This window comes from Octopus sinensis, linkage group LG14, assembly GCF_006345805.1.
Source record: "Octopus sinensis linkage group LG14, ASM634580v1, whole genome shotgun sequence".
In the NCBI taxonomy this organism is placed as follows: Eukaryota; Metazoa; Mollusca; class Cephalopoda; order Octopoda; family Octopodidae; genus Octopus; species Octopus sinensis.
The window spans coordinates 64,203,073-64,225,572 of NC_043010.1; the positions used below are offsets into that span (position 1 = coordinate 64,203,073).

Here is a 22,500-nt window from a genome sequence, read left to right on the forward strand (position 1 = left end):
TGCGTATGGATATATATAATGTGTGCATGTAATCTGTGCATATGTGGTTGTAATGAGTTGAAAATATGCACACTTACGTTAAAAGTGCTGGCGAGTTTGCCTGGCAACTTTGAGTTTGCTCAGTTGAAAAGCGTGGCTTCTAGGGCAAAATTCTTCATCTTTTAAAAATGTGGCCCGAGTAGATCCGAATGAAATCGGGTTATAATAACCAAAGAAGAAAAACAATGAAAAACTATGCCATTTTAATCCCGAGCAAAGCCGGTTGTCTCTGTAAATCTACTACATATTTGTGAAAAGGGCGAACGTTGTCTCACAAGTAGTTGTGCAGGCAAAAGTATGAACAAATGTGGTCGGATTGAGCTGAAAATTTGCACACCTATTGAATTCCTCAACAGCCAACTACCTCCCGGGCGTCCACCTCATAATCTTAGACTAAAGGTTGGTGTTCCAGTTATGCTGCTGAGAAACATGGAACCACCAGAACTATGCAACGGAACGCATCTGATCATCAAAAAAATTGGGACCTTAATTCTGACAACAACTATTCTGAGCGGACCATCTGCTGGCGTGACAAAGTTATTAAGACCCATGAGCCTTAGTCCCTCACCGTGCCATTTGAATTAATGAGACTGCAGTTTCCCGTAAAAGTATGCTTTGCAATGAGCCTCAACAAAACACTGGGGCAGTCGTTACAAGTAGTTGGCCTAAATCTGACACAGCAAGTATTTACCCACGGTCAGCTAAATGTCGGATGCTCCTGTGTCGGCAGTTCATACAATCTCTTCATTTGTGGTAATCCGGGAAACACCAGGAACGTTGTCTACAAAGAAGCTTTGCAATAACACTTTTGACCCATTACTCTCCCATCGCTGGAGTCAATTTTTTAGCCCAACTGCATCCACCTTTTTCACGTCGATGGCCACCTCTGCAACCTGACTACTTCTGCCAGTCAAACTCGCAGCCTATGGGTTCACGTCATGACAGATTCCGTAAAATTAGGTTGGGTGTGACAACATATTGTATCCAAAACCTTGTAAGTGCAGTCATATTATACTATTTCAGTCTTGTGCAGAGACCTGAATGATGTTTTGTTTTTTCCCAGCATTTTCCCGTAATTCTTTGCCTTTCACATCTGCATCCGCGAGATTTCTCCAATCGCTTCTCAAAGACTGTTTAAACATTTGGCATGCTTTTTACATTACCAAGTTTTAATAAAATTTTCGTTTTTTATTTTTTCTGGAATTCCTCATCTTTAAAATGTGGCCCGAGTAGACCCGAATGAAATCGGGTTATAATACCGAAACAGGTAAAACAATAAAAAAAACCATGCTATTTTAATCCCGTGCAAGGCCGGGTTCCTCTGCTAGTGTTAAATAATAGCTTTTCGAATGAGAGAAAACTTTATAAAGAAACTTTGGAATGGTTCTGAGCACTCAGCCAGTATCTTAGGGGTACGGGGTTCAACTCCACATAGCCGCCTGCTGCCAACTTTTTCCGTCTTCTAAGGGTAAATACTCATTCAATATCGGCTGTTTTCACAGCTATGCTGTGTTCAAAATTTACTTTCTTGTCTGTAAAATAACAACACGTTCGAAGTTTCCAAAATTTGTTTATGATACATACATACATACAAGCGTAAATGCATACATACAAGCGTACATGCGTGTACACACACACACATATATACACGTATATATGATTACACACACACACACACATATATATATATATATATATATATATATACATATACACACACATGTATACGTGGGCTGATCAATAAGTATCGGACTGTTGCCATAGTAACGAAGCTAAAGCACGCAGAGAGGAGCTGCTTGGCACATATTGACCTTGAACTCTTCTGTGCTTGCGCACTGCATTTGAACATTCTAGCTCACTTCTACTGTTTACAGCAGTGCTTAGAAGGAAGGTGTGTAGCGTGTAATTGTTGTATTGACCATGACAGAAAGTTGAGCAGAGAATCTGCATGGAATTTTGCCAAAAGCTTGGCGATAGCTGCTCAGAGGCCTATGCAAAATTTTCAAAAAGTTTTCATCGTTCTCGACACAATCAAGGAGTTTCCGTGCAACTGAAACTCAAGTGTCATTTTGGTCAGTTGAAAGTATTTTTCGCAGAAACTTGGCAGACACACATCTCATACCCAAATCCACAGTAATAATGGACTGAACTAAACCGTAACTAATCCGCAAATAACTCATGGATGGTGATTCAACGATTTCCCTTCACAACTGCACGCACATCTGCGATGTATTTCTCAGTTCTGTTTGTTGCGTGTCTTCCAGAACGTTCGTCACTATCGACGCTTTTTCGATCATCTTGGAAACATCTGAACCACTTGTACACATGTGTGCGGCTCATACACTCCTCTCCATACACTTTCTGCAACTTTGCATAGGCCCCTGAACAGGTATTCCCATGTCAATTTTATCATGGTTAATGCGACGATCACACGCTACACACCTTCCTTCCGAGCTCTGCTGTAAACTGCAGAAGTGAGCTAGAACATTAAAACTTAGTGCGCATGCACAGCAGAGATCAAGGTCAATCTTTGCCAAGCGGTTTCACTCTGCGTACTTTAGCTTCGTTACTTTGACAACTGTCCGATTGCTCATTGATCAGACTTCATATATATATATTATAAGAAAATATAAAATAAATGAAAACTAGACAATAAGAACACAAGTAATAAAGAAGAGGTGGAGATCTAATAGAATAAATAAATCAATTGGAAGTATTAGATTACTAATACATTAAAAACATTTACGGTAAATTTTAGATTATTTCGGTTACAACCCTATTGAAATATTCAAAATAAGACAACAAACCGAAAGTTATTGTCAAGGCTTAATAGACTTGTATTGGCCTACAATAGTGTCAAACATGCATATACATGCATATAAACGTACACATATTCCACCTCTGTATTCATGCACAATTGTATATTGACATATATATACCCATAACTATGTATATGGACAGATTATTAAATGGACACACAAACACATACAATACAGCGGATTACGTACAAACAATTAGACACAGACACTACGACACTTACAAAATAAATAATAAAAAACAACATATATAAAGAAATACTAAACTGAAAAAAAAAACAAAGCGAAATTTAATCCATACCAAGTGATCTTATGAGAGTTTCTCATATATCTACTAAAACTACCTTGATTAAATCTACTTATTAAGTAAACACGACTATAGTATACCGAGATCTTCTTTCTCGTTATTGCTTGCGTTAATAGTATGTAAGTTTATACGATGGCGAGCTGGTAGAATCGTTCTTAAATTTACCACAACTTCAGCTAAAGTAGGTTCTGTAATTTGATTCTCGATCCACTGGGAAAGGTTAACCTACCAACTAGTCCATTGCCGTCTTACTTAAACTGAAGAAAATATACTCTCTGGCCAAATATCTGATCAGCAACCTTGACAAATATTTTCGACTCTATATGACAAATCCCATTGAGTGCAATGAACATGACAGTCATCTCGGTAGTGCTTATTGTACATATACTAAATATTAAATAACAAGCATAAGATGAACATATGGGAAGGCTTGTTACTCTTCACACAAAGCTCACAATCGAAACAGAATCAACACAAGAATGAATGCAATATTCTCTTCTTCCAAGGCTAAATATGCACTGAAGTAAACCAATCGTTTCTTGAGTAACGGAGGACCGAAGATATCTGTATAGTTAGCTCTGTATAATCATAATAGTGAACCAATGCTTTAGTTAATGATACCGAATCTACTGACATGCACACGTATAATGTGTATATGTCTTTTATTTTTGATAGGTTGCCCTCCTACGTTATACGGAGCTACATGCACATCGTTATGTCACTGTAAGGATAATGACTGGTGTCACCAGTGGACAGGTGCTTGTAAAACTGGATGCGAAGATGGATATATGGGTAATGGCTGTCAAGACACTTCCTTCGGTAAGTACAATTTTGAATGGATGCTTCACGGCTTACTGATAAATAAGTTAGCCCCACCCCACCTTTAACTATACGTTCTTTATGCGAAAATTATAGCTGAAAAATTTTCGTATCTTATTTTAACTTGCTTTCCACTCAGAATCTATATTTCTTCTTAATAATTCTAATGTCTGGTAAGTACGAGTAAGACGCGATCTAATAAGACCAAAACATATCCAAGTTGCTACCACTTTTATAGCACAAGCACATTCTTTACAGCATGCCCTCCATTGAATTTTTGATCAAGTTGATTTAGGAGTTATCCCACTTACTCTTTGACAGCGATTATCAAGTATGTTACCCAAAACTTTATGTTTGTCGACAGGAATATCGAATCATATGTGATGAGATACTTATGCAGGAGACATTTAAAGCATACACTCTTATAATATGATGGGAACAGAAGAACAAGAGAAATGCTGTTACTGGAGGAGAAGGTATTCTGTTTTCTCCAAAACTCCTTACTGCCGGCGTTCGTATTGTGATATATATATATATATACTAGTAGATATACCAGGAGTTGCCCGTGTTACATGCAATTGAAGAATTAGATTTTTCTGTTATATTTTCTGTAATGAACTGGAATATCTATGTTTCGAATTTCAGCAAACTTGCAGATGAGGGTTATTTCCCTCTTTACACACTCTAAAAAATTGTAATCGTGCCACATGTATCCCATACTACTGATTTTTATGCACATATTCCAATATTTCAGTCTTATTGAACCTGTTAAAAAGATTTTGCTCCTGAAAAATGAAGGTCATGGAGCTCTAAAATGTGAGAGTTAAGGCCCCTGTTGTGGGTGGGCATCTTAATGTCAACCAGAGAAGTTGAATTGTTGAAAATCTTTTTAACTTGGGTCCTATATCTATTGTTTGAATTTCTTTGAAATGGGTTTGTAAAAGAGAGCAATCTACAGGAAACAAAATACCAATTATCACAATAAGCAGTCAGTTACCCTACCCTAGTCGTTACCACTCCCAATGTAGGATTTCTCACCATCCAGGTGACAGGCACAGCCGCAAGATGCATTACGAATCTATAGCAATTGGAAGGGCGTGGCCCAACTGAAATCACCATTAACAACTATGAGACGTGAGGGCTAAGGAGAAATGAAAGTGTCACCTCTGGAGTTTGCAAATGATCTCTATACTGATATGTAACTGGACAGAATAAATTTACAATCTATAAATGTCTTTGAATAACCAGTCACTCATCTGGGAAGGCCTTGAAATCAATGTTACCATCTGGGGACTATGTGTGACCGAGTGATAATAAAAAGACTGAAAGGAGGTCTGTAATCAAATAACTTTACTCAACACTTTGCAACTGAATCAGTGGAGGCAAAGATGCCTCTCATTTACTTGACAATTTATGCACCACATTGCAGAAATCACAATGTAAGTGTATGTCAAAGCAAACTGTTACACTGTTGTACATTGAATTACAAATAATGTGCATATTTTATGCTTGGGTAACCCTATAGCTTCCAAGAGCACAACTGTATTCGTTTTTGCTTAGATAAAATGCCAAAATTGTGGGTGTTAAGTCCCCATGGAGGGGTCTTTGTAACTTGTAAGAAGATGAAATTTTATAAATATTACTTCATTTGTGTCTAATATCTATGATTAAAATTTCATCAACAGCAAAAATATATCAATTGTCATGAGGGTTATGGCCCTTATGCATAGTATATAATTTCCAAATTTCATAAAGATCCATTCAGTACTTTTGACCTAGTTTTGAATCATAAAAGAAATGACTAAAATTTGGGAGTTAAGGCTCCCATTAGGCTTTTATATATATATATATATATATATATATACATACACACACACACACACATACAAAGATAAATTGATAGATACAACTGAGTGGGCAAACAAAAATATGAGACACAGCCTAGTGCTTTTTTATGTTGATGAGCCTGGTACTTATTGTATTAGTTTGTTCTTGTGAAACCAGTAAGTTATGGGGATGTAAGTAAATGAACAGCACTTGTGATGCTGTGATAAGGGCGAAACACAGAGACAAAGACACACAAATACACTTACATATATACCAATGATTTGTTTCAGTTCCTGTTTACAAAATCTATCTATCTATCTATCTATCTATCTATCTATCTATCTATCTATCTATCTATCTATATGTATATATATGTATACATACACACACAAATCTAAATTGATAGATACAACTGAGTGGGCAAACAAAAATATGAGACACTGCCTAGTGCTTTTTTTTATTTTGATAAGCCTGGTACTTAATCTATCAGTTTATTCTTGTGAAACCAGTAAGTTATGGGGATGTAAATAAACGAACACCAGTTGTGAAGCAGTGATGAGGAAGAAACACAAAGACACACACATAAACTTACATATATACATACATATATATATATATATATATACTAGCTGAAGGTGACCCGCTCTACGCGCGGGTAAGAGTGTGGTTGTTACTTTCTGTTGCTTCCTTTCAGCACGTAAAAAGTACCATCCGAACGTGGCGGATTGCAGCGCCGCCTTGACTGGCTTCTGTGCCAGTGACACGTAAAAAGCACCAACCGATCGTGGCCATTGCCAGCCCCCCTGGCACCTGTGCCGGCGGCACGAAAAATGCACCCACTACGCTCACAGAGTGGTTGGCATTAGGAAGGGCATCCACCTGTAGAAACACTGCCAGATCAGACTGGAGCCTGGTGCAGCCTCCTGGCTTCCCAGACCCTGGTCCAACTGTCCAACCCGTGCTAGCACGGAAAACTGACGTTAAACGATGATGATGATGATGATTCTCCGTATTTGTTTCTCTCTCCTTTCTCTCTCACTTTCCCACTCTCTTACTTTTCTTTTCTCTCGGACTCTCCCTCGCTTTCTCTTACTCTCTATCTTTATCTATCTCTCTCCCATTTATAAACAACAAAATATCTTGAGTAAGTTGAGAAATAAAATATTTAGAAAGATCAATCATAAATATCAGGCAGTAACAACGGAAAGGTCTGCTTCAAGGCAGACAGCAAAACACTAACATTTAAAAGGGACAGACGAACTTGCGAGCTGAATAAAAATAATAAAATATTGGAAACCAAAGTTTGAAGGGATAGAATCTGAGGATAGTAGTCACCATGGCTGGCATTTCTTAACGACGGACAGCAACGTTTTGACAGTTTAATGGCTGGCGTAAAATTTTGAACTTGATGTAAAAGAAAATCCCTAAACACCAAGTTTTGAAGTGATTCTTTTTCACAACAGTAGACTCACCATGGCAAGCATTCAAAACTTCTTCATCATGGACGGCAACACATTGACGATTAAAAGGCTGGCGCAAATTTTTTAGCTTGATGTAACAGAGAATTCCTAAACACCCGCTCCTTTAAATTTTAATCCCCTTCCAGCCCCATTTATACCCCTTTTCACATTTTGGTTAATATAACGTGATTTTATACGGGTGTACTGGGGCCACATTTTATAAGATGAGGAATTTTGTCCTAGAGGTCACGCCTTTCATTTGAGGAAAAAAAATAGTTGTCATGCAAACTTGCCAGCACTTTTAACATAGGTCTGCATCTATGTATGTGTGTGTGTGTATGTGTGTGTGTGTATGTATGTGTGTGTATGTATGTGTGTGTATGTATGGATTTCCATTGAGTCAACCTCATTTCTACATAGCAGACCGTTACATAAACAGGCAAAGGTACATACATACATGCACACTGACACATACATACACACACATACACATACATACACACACACACATACATAGATACATACACACACACACATACATGCATACATACATATACACATACATGCATACACACGCACGCACTACAAAAACCGAGTAAAAAATTTCAGTTATCTCTCTCTTTCACACAGACAGATACATAAAAGAAGGCCGTTCGTATGAAATAGAGTGAGTATTGTGTGTTGTTGTTGGTGGTGGTGGTGGCGATGATAATTATCATTAGGAAAAAGAGTGAGTGAGTGAGGAAGACATATACATAAATTGAGGCGATGATAATTCTCCCTATGAATGCAAACAGATACATCAAAGAAAGCCGCCTGAGGACCTTATAAAGGCAAAGTGAAAGGGAGTTGAGGGGAATACATTAAATAACGGGAGTGGACATTGTCAACGTTATAAATGAAGGGGAGTAAGAGAGGGAAAGAAGGAAATAGTGTGAGTGAAGAAGATGGCCCCTAGCAACCACACCTTTTAAGATAGGGATTTCTAAGGTAGCCCACGCGCATCGTCACCTCATTCTACATGTCCCTGTAAATTTTGGAGCGAATCGGACGGGTCATAGTGGCATTGAAAGCGATCCAAGCGGTAAAAATGCATTTCAGTTTTATATATAGAGAAGATATATGGAGGCGCAATGGCCTAGTGGTTAGGGCAGCGGACTCGTGGTCGCAGGATCGCGGTTTCGATTCCCAGACCGGGCGTTGTGAGTGTTTATTGAGCAAAAACACCTAAAAGCTCCACGAGGCTCCGGCAGGGGGTGGTGATCCCTGCTGTACTCTTTCACCACTCTTTCTTCTGTTGGCCTGCTCGCTTAGCCAGCGGGGTGGCGTCATTCGAAGGCTAAAACAATGCGAACGCATTTTGACCAGCGATGTGTAACAACATCTGATGGTCTGGTCGGTCACGTGATCACGGGATATATATATATATATATATATATATATATATATATACAATTGGTTTCTTTCAGTTTCTGTCTACAAAATCCACTGTCAAGGCTTTGGTTGGTCTGATGATATAGCAGAAGACACATGCCAAGTTACCACACAGTGGGACTGAACTGAGGACCATGTGTTTTGGAACGAAGTTTGTTACCACACAGCCACACCTGCACCTATGCATGTGTGTGTTTGTGTGTGGGTGTGTGTATGTATGTGTATATATGTATGCATGTATATATGTGTATATATATATATATGTGTACATATTACATGTACATCTATATATTTACGTACATCTACACATACATGTATACATATACAGCTATACATATACCTGTATACATATACATCTATATATATATATATATATATATATATATATATAATAGATGAGTGTATTTTTACCTTGTTAACAATTAACACGGAAAAATAAATAAATACTGAAATAGTGAAGATATGATATTGCTGTGGGGTCGCTCTAGGGAAGAAGTTAAAAGTATGTTTTGCCCATAACGCTACATGGACCCTAAGTAAGGCATGTGTAAAATTTGAATAAAATTGGTTGTGTAGTTCTCAAGTTTTAGGGATTCATACAGACAGACACACATTCTCAGTTTTATATATATATAGATATATTGAGCGTGTCATGAGAGTAACCCTATAGAGAAGCTCAGTAACTACTTTTCCCTGCTGCAACAGTCTACACAAAAGTCTTCTAGATGTAGCAGTTGAGCGATTCTATCAGGAGCTATCTGTCACAATCAGATACTTGTTTAAACCTGCGTTAACTCCATTTTTTATTCATATATATATATATATATATATATATATATATATATATATATATATATATATCCATATATTTACATTTATATATATATATATATACATCCATATATATATGTATATATATATATATAGTGAAGGCGCATGGCTCAGTGGTTAGAGCGTCGAGCTTACGATCGTGAGGTTGTGAGCTCGAATCCCGGACCGGGCTGGGTGTTGTGTTCTTGAGCAAGGCACTTTATTTCACGTTGCTCCAGTTCACTCAGCTGTAGAAATGAGTTGCGACATCACTGGTGCCAACCTGTATCGACCTTTGCCTTTCCCTTGGATAACACTGGTGGCGTGGAGAGGGGAGGCTGGTATGCATGGGCGACTGCTGGTCTTCCATAAACAACTGTGCCCGGACTTGTGTCTAGGAGGGTAACTTTCTAGGTGCAATCCCATGGTCATTCATGACCGAAGGGGGTCTTTACCCTTTTTACCCTTTATATATATATATATATACACACACATGTAAATTTAAATTTAAAATAATAAGGGTGAAAAATTGAATAATAATTTGATTAATATGAATTGAAAACCAGTGGTGTAGCATATAAGACCATAGCGGATCTTCTAGCAAAATGGATGTACACTGTTAATGGTTCATCCCTGTTATATAATAGTTTCACTTTATTAGTTTCAGTATTAAGGTGAAAGCCTGTGACATTACAATAGATATTTTTGTTTCACTTTTAATACGTAATACTGAAATAGTGAAGATATGATATTGCTGTGGGGTCGCTCTAGGGAAGAAGTTAAAAATATGTTTTGCCCATAACGCTACATGGACCCTAAGTAAGGCATGTGTAAAATTTGAATGAAATTGGTTGTGTAGTTCTCAAGTTTTAGGGATTCATACAAACAGACAGACAGACAGACACACATTCTCAGTTTTTTTATATATAGATATATTGAGCGTGTCATGAGAGTAACCCTACAGAGAAGCTCAGTAACTACTTTTCCCTGCTGCAACAGTCTACACAAAAATCTTCTAGATGTAGCAGTTGAGCGATTCTATCAGGAGCTATCTGTCACAATCAGCGTAATCCATCACACAATGTTCTCTTAAATGATGGCTATTTTAACACTCAACCAATGCCTAGAGATTCACTCTTAGCTTTCAGAAAAAAGAACACCAATAAAATTATCAAGTAGATAAATGACCTCATGCAACAGCACTGTGCTGTTGCTACAATGTTTCAAAAGTAAGCTCTGGGCATATTGTCAGTCCTGTGACAGCGTTAATCAATCGGAATACATTACAACTAAAAAGAAGATGATTAATAGCATTAAAAAAATTCACAACACAGTTGAATGTGTTGAATTTGACCATAGAATCGTTTCGTGCAAATGTCAGATAAGTTTGTGCCTAAAACCATATAAAATAATTTGGCTGGGGAAAAGAAACAGGTGGCACTAACCCATAGCAGGAGTTATAATTGCCCTAAGAGTGCTTAACGGGATGTTAGTGCATTTCTAGTCCCATTGCTAACTCGTATGTTTATTTTCCACCGGCTGGATTGAGGCAATATAAAATAATTCGCCTTGCACAAAGTCATAATGCATTGTTCGGTCAGTCAAAGAATCGAACTCACAGTCGAATGGTCGTGAACCCAAGATACTAGCACCCTACCTAACCACTGACTTAGGTCTGTCTGTCAGTCTGCCTGTCTATCTGTCTGTCTGTATATTACTTTCATTGACTTCAGCTAGATTCAGCAGCCATTCTGGGGTGCTGCCCTAAGTGTGATTGGTTTTTATTTCACACTCACTTCCCAACTTTCTCTCCAGAGCAGTTTCTGGTGAAGTTCGACAGAGCTGTTCCTTGTCTTTCCTGCTGCGACGTGTCTTGTCTGGTATCACAGATAAAAATTTATCCAAATGTTCTTTGAAAACATCCACACTTCGCAGATTTCTGAGGTTGTTTTGCAGATTGTTGAAATGTTGTGCGCCCTTGAAACCTAAGCTGTCACAGTACTGGATCCTTGCTCTAGATAGAGAGGACGGGATCTTTGGTGCACTGCAGTAGGTCCAGTCCGGTTGGCATCACTTTTAATCACAAAGTTGGGAGCTAGACCTTCCAGGATATCACACACACACATCAATCCATATCTTTCGTATTTTCTCTAGGAAGAAGAACCTCAATTCTTTTAGCCTTTTTTAGTAGCTCATCTGTTGCATCAAATAAATCTTTGTATGGTGGCATTGGATCACCTCTAGTTCCGCTGCTAGTTTGGCCCTTTGTGGCAACTACAGCTGGAAGAAGTAGTCTTGGCGATTGTGAACAAATGCTTTCCATAGGAGTCGCATGTTATCCTTTTTCGTTGTTCTGAATGATTTCAAAACCATGTGGATTTCCAGGTCACGGATCGACTCTGATTCTGGAAATGAATTAACTCTAGCACATGTGTTCCGATTGCAATCTGTTTGTGAGCCGATAGTTGAGTACATAGAATTATGCAGCGTTGAACTGCATGTTATTTTCATCTGCCCACTTGAATATTGTATTCAGGTCTTTCTGCAGTTTTAAAGTGTCATCAAGGGCCTTGACTGCTTGCGTTACTTGTGTATTATTTGCATGACTAAGGGCATATCTGAGAGCGCTACCACAAAAAGTAGTGGTCCTGGTACAATTACTTGAGGACTCCACTGAAAATCGATGCATACTCTGAAGGAGCACTATTAGTTACGTCTATTTGATTTCTTGCCGTGCAAATTACATAGTGATCTTACTAGTGCCGTGCCACAAAGAAAGTAGCCAGTACACTCTGTAAAGTGGTTGGCGTTAAAAGGGCACCGGACCACAGAAACCATACTAAAATAGACACTGGAGATTGGCACCAACTTCTCGATTATCGTTTCCTGTCGAACTTTCCAACTCATGCCAGCAAGGAAAATTGACGTTAAACGGCGATGACGGTAATGATCATGATCATATGTACACGTAGCGCCCAAATACTATGCTGCAATATACACCATCACTCAAAAGAAAGTGAAGAAGAGCAACCATTGTCACGCTTGAATCGAGTTCACTGTACCCACGTACACCGAGGTCTCTGAGTGTACAGAAATATACTGAGCAGTGGTAAGACTATGTGACTAAACTTCAACACTATACCACATTCGATTAACAATGAAAATAAAAAACCTAATTGTAGAAATAGCAGCCAAATACCCCTCAAATCACAGCCTACCATCATAGAAAAAGACAAACTGATAATGTAGTCGTGGGTTTCAGACACAATGAAAAAATGATTTGATTATTCTTGAAATGTCTATGACCATTTCAGTCTAATCTGACCACAAAATCGTCCAGTTATCTATACCCCAACTATCCATTAAACCACCTACTGAACCATTTAGTCTTTCAATAAGCCATTTCCCTAACCATCCACCAAACTATGCACCAACCTACCACCAAATGATTCATCAAGCCTCCTGCAAGACCACCTATTAGGTCAGCTAAAACATTATCTATCCACTAAGCTATTCTCAAAGCCACCCACAAAATTAATCCGCCAAACCATTCAAACAACCATCTACCAAACCGCCTATGAGATCACTCACAAAACCACTTGACAAATCTTCCGCCAAACAATTTAATAAACCGTTCAACAAACCATCTACTGCACCATTCACCATACTACCCACCAAACTTCACTAAATTTCATGTTGCATTCTTCATTTTTTTTCAGAGAACATTGCTCTAGGTAGACCAGCAACACAAAGCACTACTTACGGACACAACAAAACCCGCGTATTCAGCCATGGAGGTAGTTGTACTCAAAAGATTGCACCAATGTTGGCTTCCTACGCTGTAGATGGGACTCGCGACCCTGAATATGAACACCACACATGTACGAGTACTCACAACGTAACAAACAATTGGTGGCAAGTTAAACTTGATAAAGTATACAACTTAACTGAAATGAAGATTTACAACAGAAACACACAAAGTAAGTTCTGATATGATCTCTACACTGAAATGTATAGTATTGTCATTAATGTTGTTATTGAGCCCCAAGTAGACCTTCTATAATCAAAGACATTTAAGCCACAGCAATCCCGTCTTCTTTTAGGAATATCTTGTACAATGTAATTTTTAAGAAGCTAGGGAGAAACATTTGAGCATGCTATAGCAGCTATTTATGTCAAATAATATTTAAGGATAGACGCTAACACCAAAATTTGATGATTCTGTGGTGTTTTTTAAAATTTTATAAAGGACATACTCAATTGAACAGAGACCGCTTAACTGTCTAACAATACCTAAAATGCACACACACACACACAGAGAGGGTGTTCCTAAATGTATACACACTTTAATGTTAACGACTCATTTCATTTTTGCTTTCATTCAATCAATTTGAAATAAATAAGGGAATCAGACAAATTTTTGAACGAAGGAAATTTATTCGAGAGTGCTTCAAGAAGTTTGAAGACAAATTAAGAGGGAGTTTTAATCAAATCAACCCATGTGATTTACAATCACATGAATTAGATATAACTTTGATGCAGATGGAACTATTCAGAATGTTTACAAGAAATGTTCTGGAAGATCGCGGCCATCGACAAACCTCAAAAATCGAGATAGAGTACTTGAAAATATATTGTCGGAGTTTAGGAAAATGTACAGGAAGAGAGTCGTGATATAGAAGTTTCAAAATAAGCAACCATCGCATTTTGATATTACATATATGTATGTATATGTATATATATATATATATATATATATATATATATATATATACATATATATATGTATATATATGTATGTATGTATATATGTATGTATGTACGTATATATATATCTATATATATCTATATATATATGTATATAAATGTATGTATATATATATATATATATATATATATATATATATATATATATATATATATATATATCAGGGTGAGTACTTGATAATTGTAAGCACCTGTATATACCGTTTGGTGGTGTAGGTGGTGGAGTAAATTAATCAAAATAAAAACATGATGCCAAGGATTCAGCGGTACATATGTTTCGGGCCTTTATTAGACGGATTTATAACAATGCATAATGTGTGTCTGTGGCCTTCTTCAGCCGCGCACAACTACTACCTCAAGGACATGTATTACATCAAAAATTCTGCGTTGGGGATGCAAATCCTCTCATTCGCGTACGACATAATGCGGCAACAGCATAAAAATGAAGCGTCCATCTCGTCCTCTCAATGTAGAATGAGGAAGTTTGGATGTTGAGGTAATATAAATAAATGAATAAATAAATATATACATATATAGATACGGACAGACGTGAAGGAACCTGGTAATAAGAGCAAATAGAGATAAAGATGGAGGGGCGAGAATTCAGGACGAAGGATAAAAAATATATAAAAAGTGTAAGTATAGAAAAATATAAAAATGTAGAGTATAAAGAAATAGAGATATAAAAATATTTAAAAAAATAAATGAATATAAAGGTATAAAGTTATAAAAAAAATAAAAGAATAAAAAATAAGAAGATAAAAAAAAAAAATTATCAGAAGTATAAAGGGTATAAGAGTGTAGGAATGTAAAAGAATATAAGGATAAGGGATATATAGTAGTTACGGACCAAACATGGTGGTCAGGAAAATGACAAATTTTGGTTGTAGAAGTCTTGGGTGTGATAAATCAACCGGGGCGTCTGGGGACCTAGTGTATTGTAAATTAGAGTTGTTGAGCCGTTTATCTAGTTCTTCGTAACGTATTAAGTGGTCATCATGTACATACATACCTGCATGGATACATACACCCATATACACGCGCACATATATGCACGCATACGCAACTACACGCATACAAGCATACATACGTACTCTCGTGTAAACATATACAGATATATATGGAAAAAGGCGCATGTAGTTGGGTACACGAACCGACGCGCATACGTACGCCCATACACTCACATGCGTTCATATAGGCACACTCGCACTTACACGCATTTACAAGACGAAGTGAATCTCTATGCATGTGGGCAGGAACATGTATACACCTGCACTCGCGTCCACCCCCACGCACATGGGGGAGTAGATCCCTATGCCTATACACAAAGGTATGCATATGCACAGACACAGGTATAACAAAAGGATCCGTTCTTGCACACGGGTAAGATATGGAGTCATAGTGGGTACATTAGGTAGACATGAACGTAAGGAACTTGCGGACAAAAGATTTTAACAGAATATGCATATATATACACGGACAATCTACATATGCATATATATATACACACACACGCACATACGCATATATATATATATATACACACACATATATGCATACGTATATATGTATATATATACATATACACATATACATACACACACACATACACACACCCATACCCGCACACGCACATATATATGTGTGTGCATACATACACACCCATGTGTACATACATACACGCATACATACATACACACGGACCCACGCACACGTATCCACACGCACACATCTGTGTGTCTATACGTGCGTGTGCACATACACTTACATACACATACACAGACACACACACATATAGGTGTAGATATAAGATATTAAAAGATGTATAAAAAATGTATATAAGGAATCTACAAATGCATGTAAAGAAACGGACCCACGCACACGTATCTACATGCACACGCGCACACATCTGTGTGTCTATACGTGCGTGTACATATACACTTACATACACATACACAAACACACACACATATAGGTATAGATATAAGATATTAAAAGATGTATAAAAATATGTATATAAGAAATCTACAAAAGCATGTAAAAAAATTATTAAAAAAGTATAACGGGGGGTACACATATAAACACAGATATTTACTCATACATATGCATACACATATATACATATACATACATACACAGACACACGTATAATCATAAAGCGGATACATAGATAAGTAAATAAGGGAAGGCTAAAAATAGACATATATAGAGATATAAAAATAGGAGTAAGAATAAGGGTAAGAATAAGAATTAGAAATAAAAATAAGAAATAAAATATAAAAATTAAAACAAAGAATGAAAATAAAAATAAGAATAAAAGTAAAGTAAAATAAAATAGGATAAAATAAAATAAAAATGTAATCGGGTAAAGCTTAACATGAGATGAAGGTAAAGATAAAAGGTGGTTGAAAATGTAAAGTTATAGTTGTGTGCTAAAGGTGACCATTTTATTTTTTATTTTTTATTTTTTTATCTTATTTTTTATTCTTTTATTTTTTTTATAACTTTATACCTTTATATTCATTTATATTTTTTAAATATTTTTTATATCTCTTTATTTCTTTATACTCTATATTTTTATATACTTACACTTTTTATATATTTTTTATCCTTCGTCCTGAATTCTCGCCCCTCCATCTTTATCTCTATTTGCTCTTATTACCAGGTTCCTTCACGTCTGTCCGTATCTATATATGTATATATTTATTTATTCATTTATTTATATTACCTCAACATCCAAACTTCCTCATTCTACATTGAGAGGACGAGATGGACGCTTCATTTTTATGCTGTTGCCGCATTATGTCGTACGCGAATGAGAGGATTTGCATCCCCAACGCAGAATTTTTGATGTAATACATGTCCTTGAGGTAGTAGTTGTGCGCGGCTGAAGAAGGCCACAGACAAACATTATGCATTGTTATAAATCCGTCTAATAAAGGCCCGAAACATATGTACCGCTGAATCCTTGGCATCATGTTTTTATTTTGATTAATTTATATATATATATATACTAGCAGTATCGCCCGGCGTTGCTCGGGTTTGTAAGGGAAATAACTATATAAGCATTTTTAGAGAGTTATAGCCAAAAAAGAGCAAAAAATGCATTAAAAATGGAAAAAAGATGATGGTAAATTTTTTGAAAAATCGTTGACTCATCGTAGACATTTTTAGAGAGTTACTTCCCTTATATAATAGCGAAAAAATGCATTAAAATGGAAAAAAAACGATGGTAAATTTTTTTTTAAATCGTAGACTCATGTAGACGCTTTCTTAGCCATTTCTGTTTTGGTGTCTTCAAGCCATGAAGTCGTTGTTCTAAAAGAACGCTGGTCTCCTTGACAACGCATTACGACGTTGATTTCCTTACACTCCCTTCCCCTCAGGTGCAGGTGTGAGCGTGGGCGCCAACTCCGCCGCCATCGACACATGAAAAATTATGCATTAAAATGGAATAAAAAATGATGTTAAATTATTTTTAAAATCGTAGACTCATCGTAGACGCGCGCTAATACTCAGACGGGCTCGATATGAATCACGACTATAAGATACCCGAATTTGGTTAAACTGCACCGCAAAATGTGGGAGTAGTTAGGAATCTAAATCGAAGGGGACAGACACTCACACAACTACAGTTTTATATATATAGATATACATAGCGCAGTAGTGGTGAGATGTGACAGCAAAGAAAAGCATACATTCACTCTCTGCATGCAATTAGACTCGGAAAGTTCGTGAGGAACCCATTGACCCAATTTGCTGACTTTTCCGATAGCACACAGCTCTCAATGAATGGTTGAATGACCAAATCCAAGCTTCTCTGCTAGTTCCTCAACAGTTACGATGAGATTTTGTTCCACCAGGGTTTTCAGGATGTCCTTGTCGAGTTCTACAGATCTTTCAGGATGAGGCTCGTCTTCTAGGCTGTTCCAATATAGCTTTGAAAAAAATAGCTGTTAAAATCGAAATGCACTCTTCAAAACTTGCACTATGAATAAGGACAAGATAAAATTACTACCTGCTTTTATAGCAAGTTAATATAAGTAGTTTATCCCATTCCCCTCTGACTTTTAGTTCAAGCCGTTGAAAAAACCGCATTATTATATATATATATACATACATACATACATACATACATACATACATACATATACACACACACTCTCTCTCTCACACACATGCACACATTTATATTCTGTTATTCTTTTATATGTTTCAGCCTTGAGGTTGTGGCCATGCTGGATCATGTGTGTGTGTGTGTCTATCTGTCTGTCTGTCTGTATGTATATATGTATATGTATGTGTGTGAACAATAATATTTTCAACAGATGTGCTGCAAATGTATCTGATTGTTCTCAAGCTTCAATACTGTGTGTGTGTGTATGTGTGTGTGTGTGTGTATGTATGTATGTATATGTATGTATGTATATGTATGTATGTGTGTATGTATGTATGTATGTGTGTGTGTATTATATATATATATACATACATACATACATACATATACACACACACTCTCTCTCTCACACACATGCACACATTTATATTCTGTTATTCTTTTATATGTTTCAGCCTTGAGGTTGTGGCCATGCTGGATCATGTGTGTGTGTGTGTCTATCTGTCTGTCTGTCTGTATGTATATATGTATATGTATGTGTGTGAACAATAATATTTTCAACAGATGTGTTGCAAATGTATCTGATTGTTCTCAAGCTTCAATACTGTGTGTGTGTGTGTATGTGTGTGTGTGTGTGTATGTATGTATATGTATGTATGTATATGTATGTATGTATGTATGTGTGTATGTATGTATGTCTGTGTGTATGTATGTATGTGTGTGTGTGTGTATGTGTATGTATGTATGTATGTATGTATGTATGTATGAGTGTATGTTTACTTTATTACTAACACAAGCCACTACGGTTATTTAAAGTCTTCCTCAAATCACTATCTCTGGCTATTTACTCTCTTCCAAGAACATTTTCACTCACACTTATGTGTTAGCTTCCCATACATTTTACTCATGTATCTATCAGCATGATAGAGAGAAACAAATATTACACCTAGTTTCACTTTATTCGTTGCCCACTGTGAGTGTGCGTTTGGGTGTGGTGTAAACCAGACTAAGAAAAGCATTTGACACACACACCAGAATGTGAGTTTTCTGTAAATTTTGCTTAATTGGAGTTTAAATTTTAAAAACTGGACCTGGCATGACGCGATGCATTGTACTCTTAAAACTGCTAGGTAAATTGTAATTGAAGAAATCCTATATTGTAGATTTGTATAACTCCCAAAGGGAGGCAGATAAAATCTGCCTTTTATAATAAGAGATATATATATATATATATATATATATATATATATATATATATATATATATATGTATATATATCATCATCATGATCATCATTTAATGTCCACTTTCCATGCAGGCATGGGTTGGACGGTTTGACTGGAGACTGGTGAGCCAGATGGCTGCACCAGGCTCCAATCTGATCTTGCAGAGTTTCTACAGCTGGATGCCCTTCCTAAAGCTAACCAATCTGAGAGTGTAGTGGGTGCTTTTACGTGCCACTGGCACGAGGGCCAGTCAAGCGGTACTGGCAACGGCCACCCTCAAATAGTGTTTTTACGTGTCACCTGCACAGGAGCCAATCCAGCAGCATTAGCAACACCCTCGCTCGAATGTTGTTTTTCACGTACCACCGGCGCAAGTGCCAGAAAGGCGACACTGTTAACGATCACACTCGAATGGTGCTTTTTGCGTGCCTGTCAGCGGCCCTGGCAACGATCACACTCGGATTGTGCTTGTAGAGCTCCACTAGCACGGATGCCAGTCATGCGGTGCTGTCATTGCATTTGATTTCGATTTCACTTGCTTCAACAGGTCTTCGCAAGCAGAGTTTAGTGTCCATTGAAAGAAAGGTGCGCCTAAATGGGCTGGTTACACCACTGGCATAGGCCACGGGTTATGTTCTCACTTGGCTTGCCAGGTCTTCAAGCACAGCATATTTCCAAAGGTCCCAGTCACTAGTTATTGCCTCGGTGAGGCCTAATGTTTGAAGATCGTGCTTCACCACCTCATCCCAGGTCTTCATGGGTCTACCTCTTCCACAGTTTCCCTCAACTGCTAGAGTGTGACACTTTTTCACATAGCTATCCTCATCCAATCGTACCACATGACCATACCAGCGCACTCGTCTCTCTTGCGGACCACATCTGATGCTGCTTAGGTCCAGCTTTTCTTTCAAGGCACTTACACTCTGTCGAGTATGCATTTATATATAAACATACATATATATATATATATATATATATATATATATATATATGTATGCATACATACATATATATATATATATATATATATGTCCAACCCGTGCTAGCACGGAAAACGGACGTTAAACGATGATGATGATGATGTATATATATATATATATATATATATATATATACAACTACAACAGCAACCACCATAATACAACATCACCACAACCACCAATATCTCAAACAAGGAATCCCCAAATCTGCCGCTATTCCCAGCGAGACAGATTGTGCTTGCACAGGGATTGCCCCTTTACCCATCTCCCGGGGACTCGTCGGACATTTAAAGATAACCACTCACATAAAAATAGCCGCGGCCACAGTCACCTGCGGTTCCCTAGACAGGAAACCACCTCTTCTTCCTCTTTTTTAGCTATAATGAATCTAGCAAAAGAACTGGAAAAAAACATCCGAGCTATCACCCACCGCCATCCACCACTATTACCCCACTACACATGCCATTAAAAGCAATCAAATAAACAAATCACCAAAACAATTAAAACCATCCACTCTCGCCTCAACATTTCTGCTTAATGCCCAAGGCATCAGCCCTTCCACCAATACACAAAAATGGAAGATAAGATTCCTGGAGGACTGGGTCGAGGCCCATCCAAACCATATCCCTTTCTTCGTCCTCACTGAAACCCATCTTAGTGACCTCCACTTGGAAGCCGAGGTGAAAGTTAAAAATTTCAAAACCATTCGTGCTGATCGTGTTGGCAGAAGAAAGGGTGGGACTGCCATTTATGTCCATGATTCATTCTCAACAGAAGCCATGAACATATTTTCGAATGGATACTGCGAAGCAGTCGCTGTATTCAGTCAAACCAACAACTTAACAGTAGTTGGGCTCTACAGACCACCCCAAACGCCCCTACCATGCTTCAAGGAATGCCTCAACAGCATAAAGTGTTTCATTCAGCAGTGTCAACCTGACAACATTTTAATGATGGGAGATTTCAACCTTCCCGGGGTTGACTGGTCTACAAACAGTCTGCCGCCAGGTTCTTCTCTCTCAACCCCTGACAGGGAGGCAGTGGAATCGCTTCTTGACTTCATGGATGACTTCTTCTTGTCCCAACTGGTACTCGAACCAACGAGATGTCACAAAAACGTCTTAGACTTAATTTTCAGCAATCACACTGATACTATCCACAATATTGCAGTGGAGAAAACCCTACTCTCCGACCATGACATGGTTCTCTGTGATCTGAGATTTCACTGGCCAAAATGCAAAACAAATGTCATCCCTCCTGCTCATCCATTTGACACTATGGATTTCCACAATGCAAACTGGGAAGCGATCAATAATGATCTTGCACAAGTCGATTGGTCCTTCACGCACACATACACACCCACTAACATCAAAAAGTCCTGGCAGTCACTTGTAGACACCATCACGAACATATGTGCAAGACACACCCCATTAAGATCTGCAAACAAATCTAAGTGTCGAATCCCTAGAAATAGAAAATCTCTCATAAGGAAAATTAAAAGAATCAACAAAAAGATCAACATGCTGAAATACTGTCAACAGCAACACACCAACCTGACTGCCATCTCGTCGCTAGAGATTAAAAAACATAAACTCCAAAACAACATGATGTCTATCATCAATAGTCAGCGAAGAGCTGAAGAGGCCTGGGCCATTGAGAAGATCAAACTCAATCCCAAAGTGTTCTTTTCATTTGCAAAAAAACACAGAGTCACTGGTTCTACTGTTGGCCCTCTGATTGATGAAAATGGTACTCTTCAAGACAATGCCAAAACCATGGGAGAAATATTGCAGAAACAATATTGCTCTGTTTTCAGCAATCCTGATATGACTGATCTGGGCTGTATCAGTGATGTTACTCCCCAATACACTTTATCGGACATAACATTTGGCGCTCCT

At 37.6% G+C, this 22,500-nt stretch overlaps 1 protein-coding gene across 1 annotated transcript in view; it reads left to right on the forward strand.

Annotated features, from left to right (window-relative positions):
- LOC115219448 (multiple epidermal growth factor-like domains protein 6) overlaps positions 1-22,500 on the forward strand; it is a 99,398-nt gene that overhangs the window by 18,776 nt on the left and 58,122 nt on the right. The window contains exons 2-3 of the mRNA XM_029789613.2: positions 3,838-3,981; positions 13,232-13,492. Of these exons, the coding sequence (XP_029645473.2) occupies positions 3,951-3,981; positions 13,232-13,492 (292 nt within the window). The 5' untranslated portion in view covers positions 3,838-3,950. The remainder of the gene's footprint in view (positions 1-3,837; positions 3,982-13,231; positions 13,493-22,500) is intronic.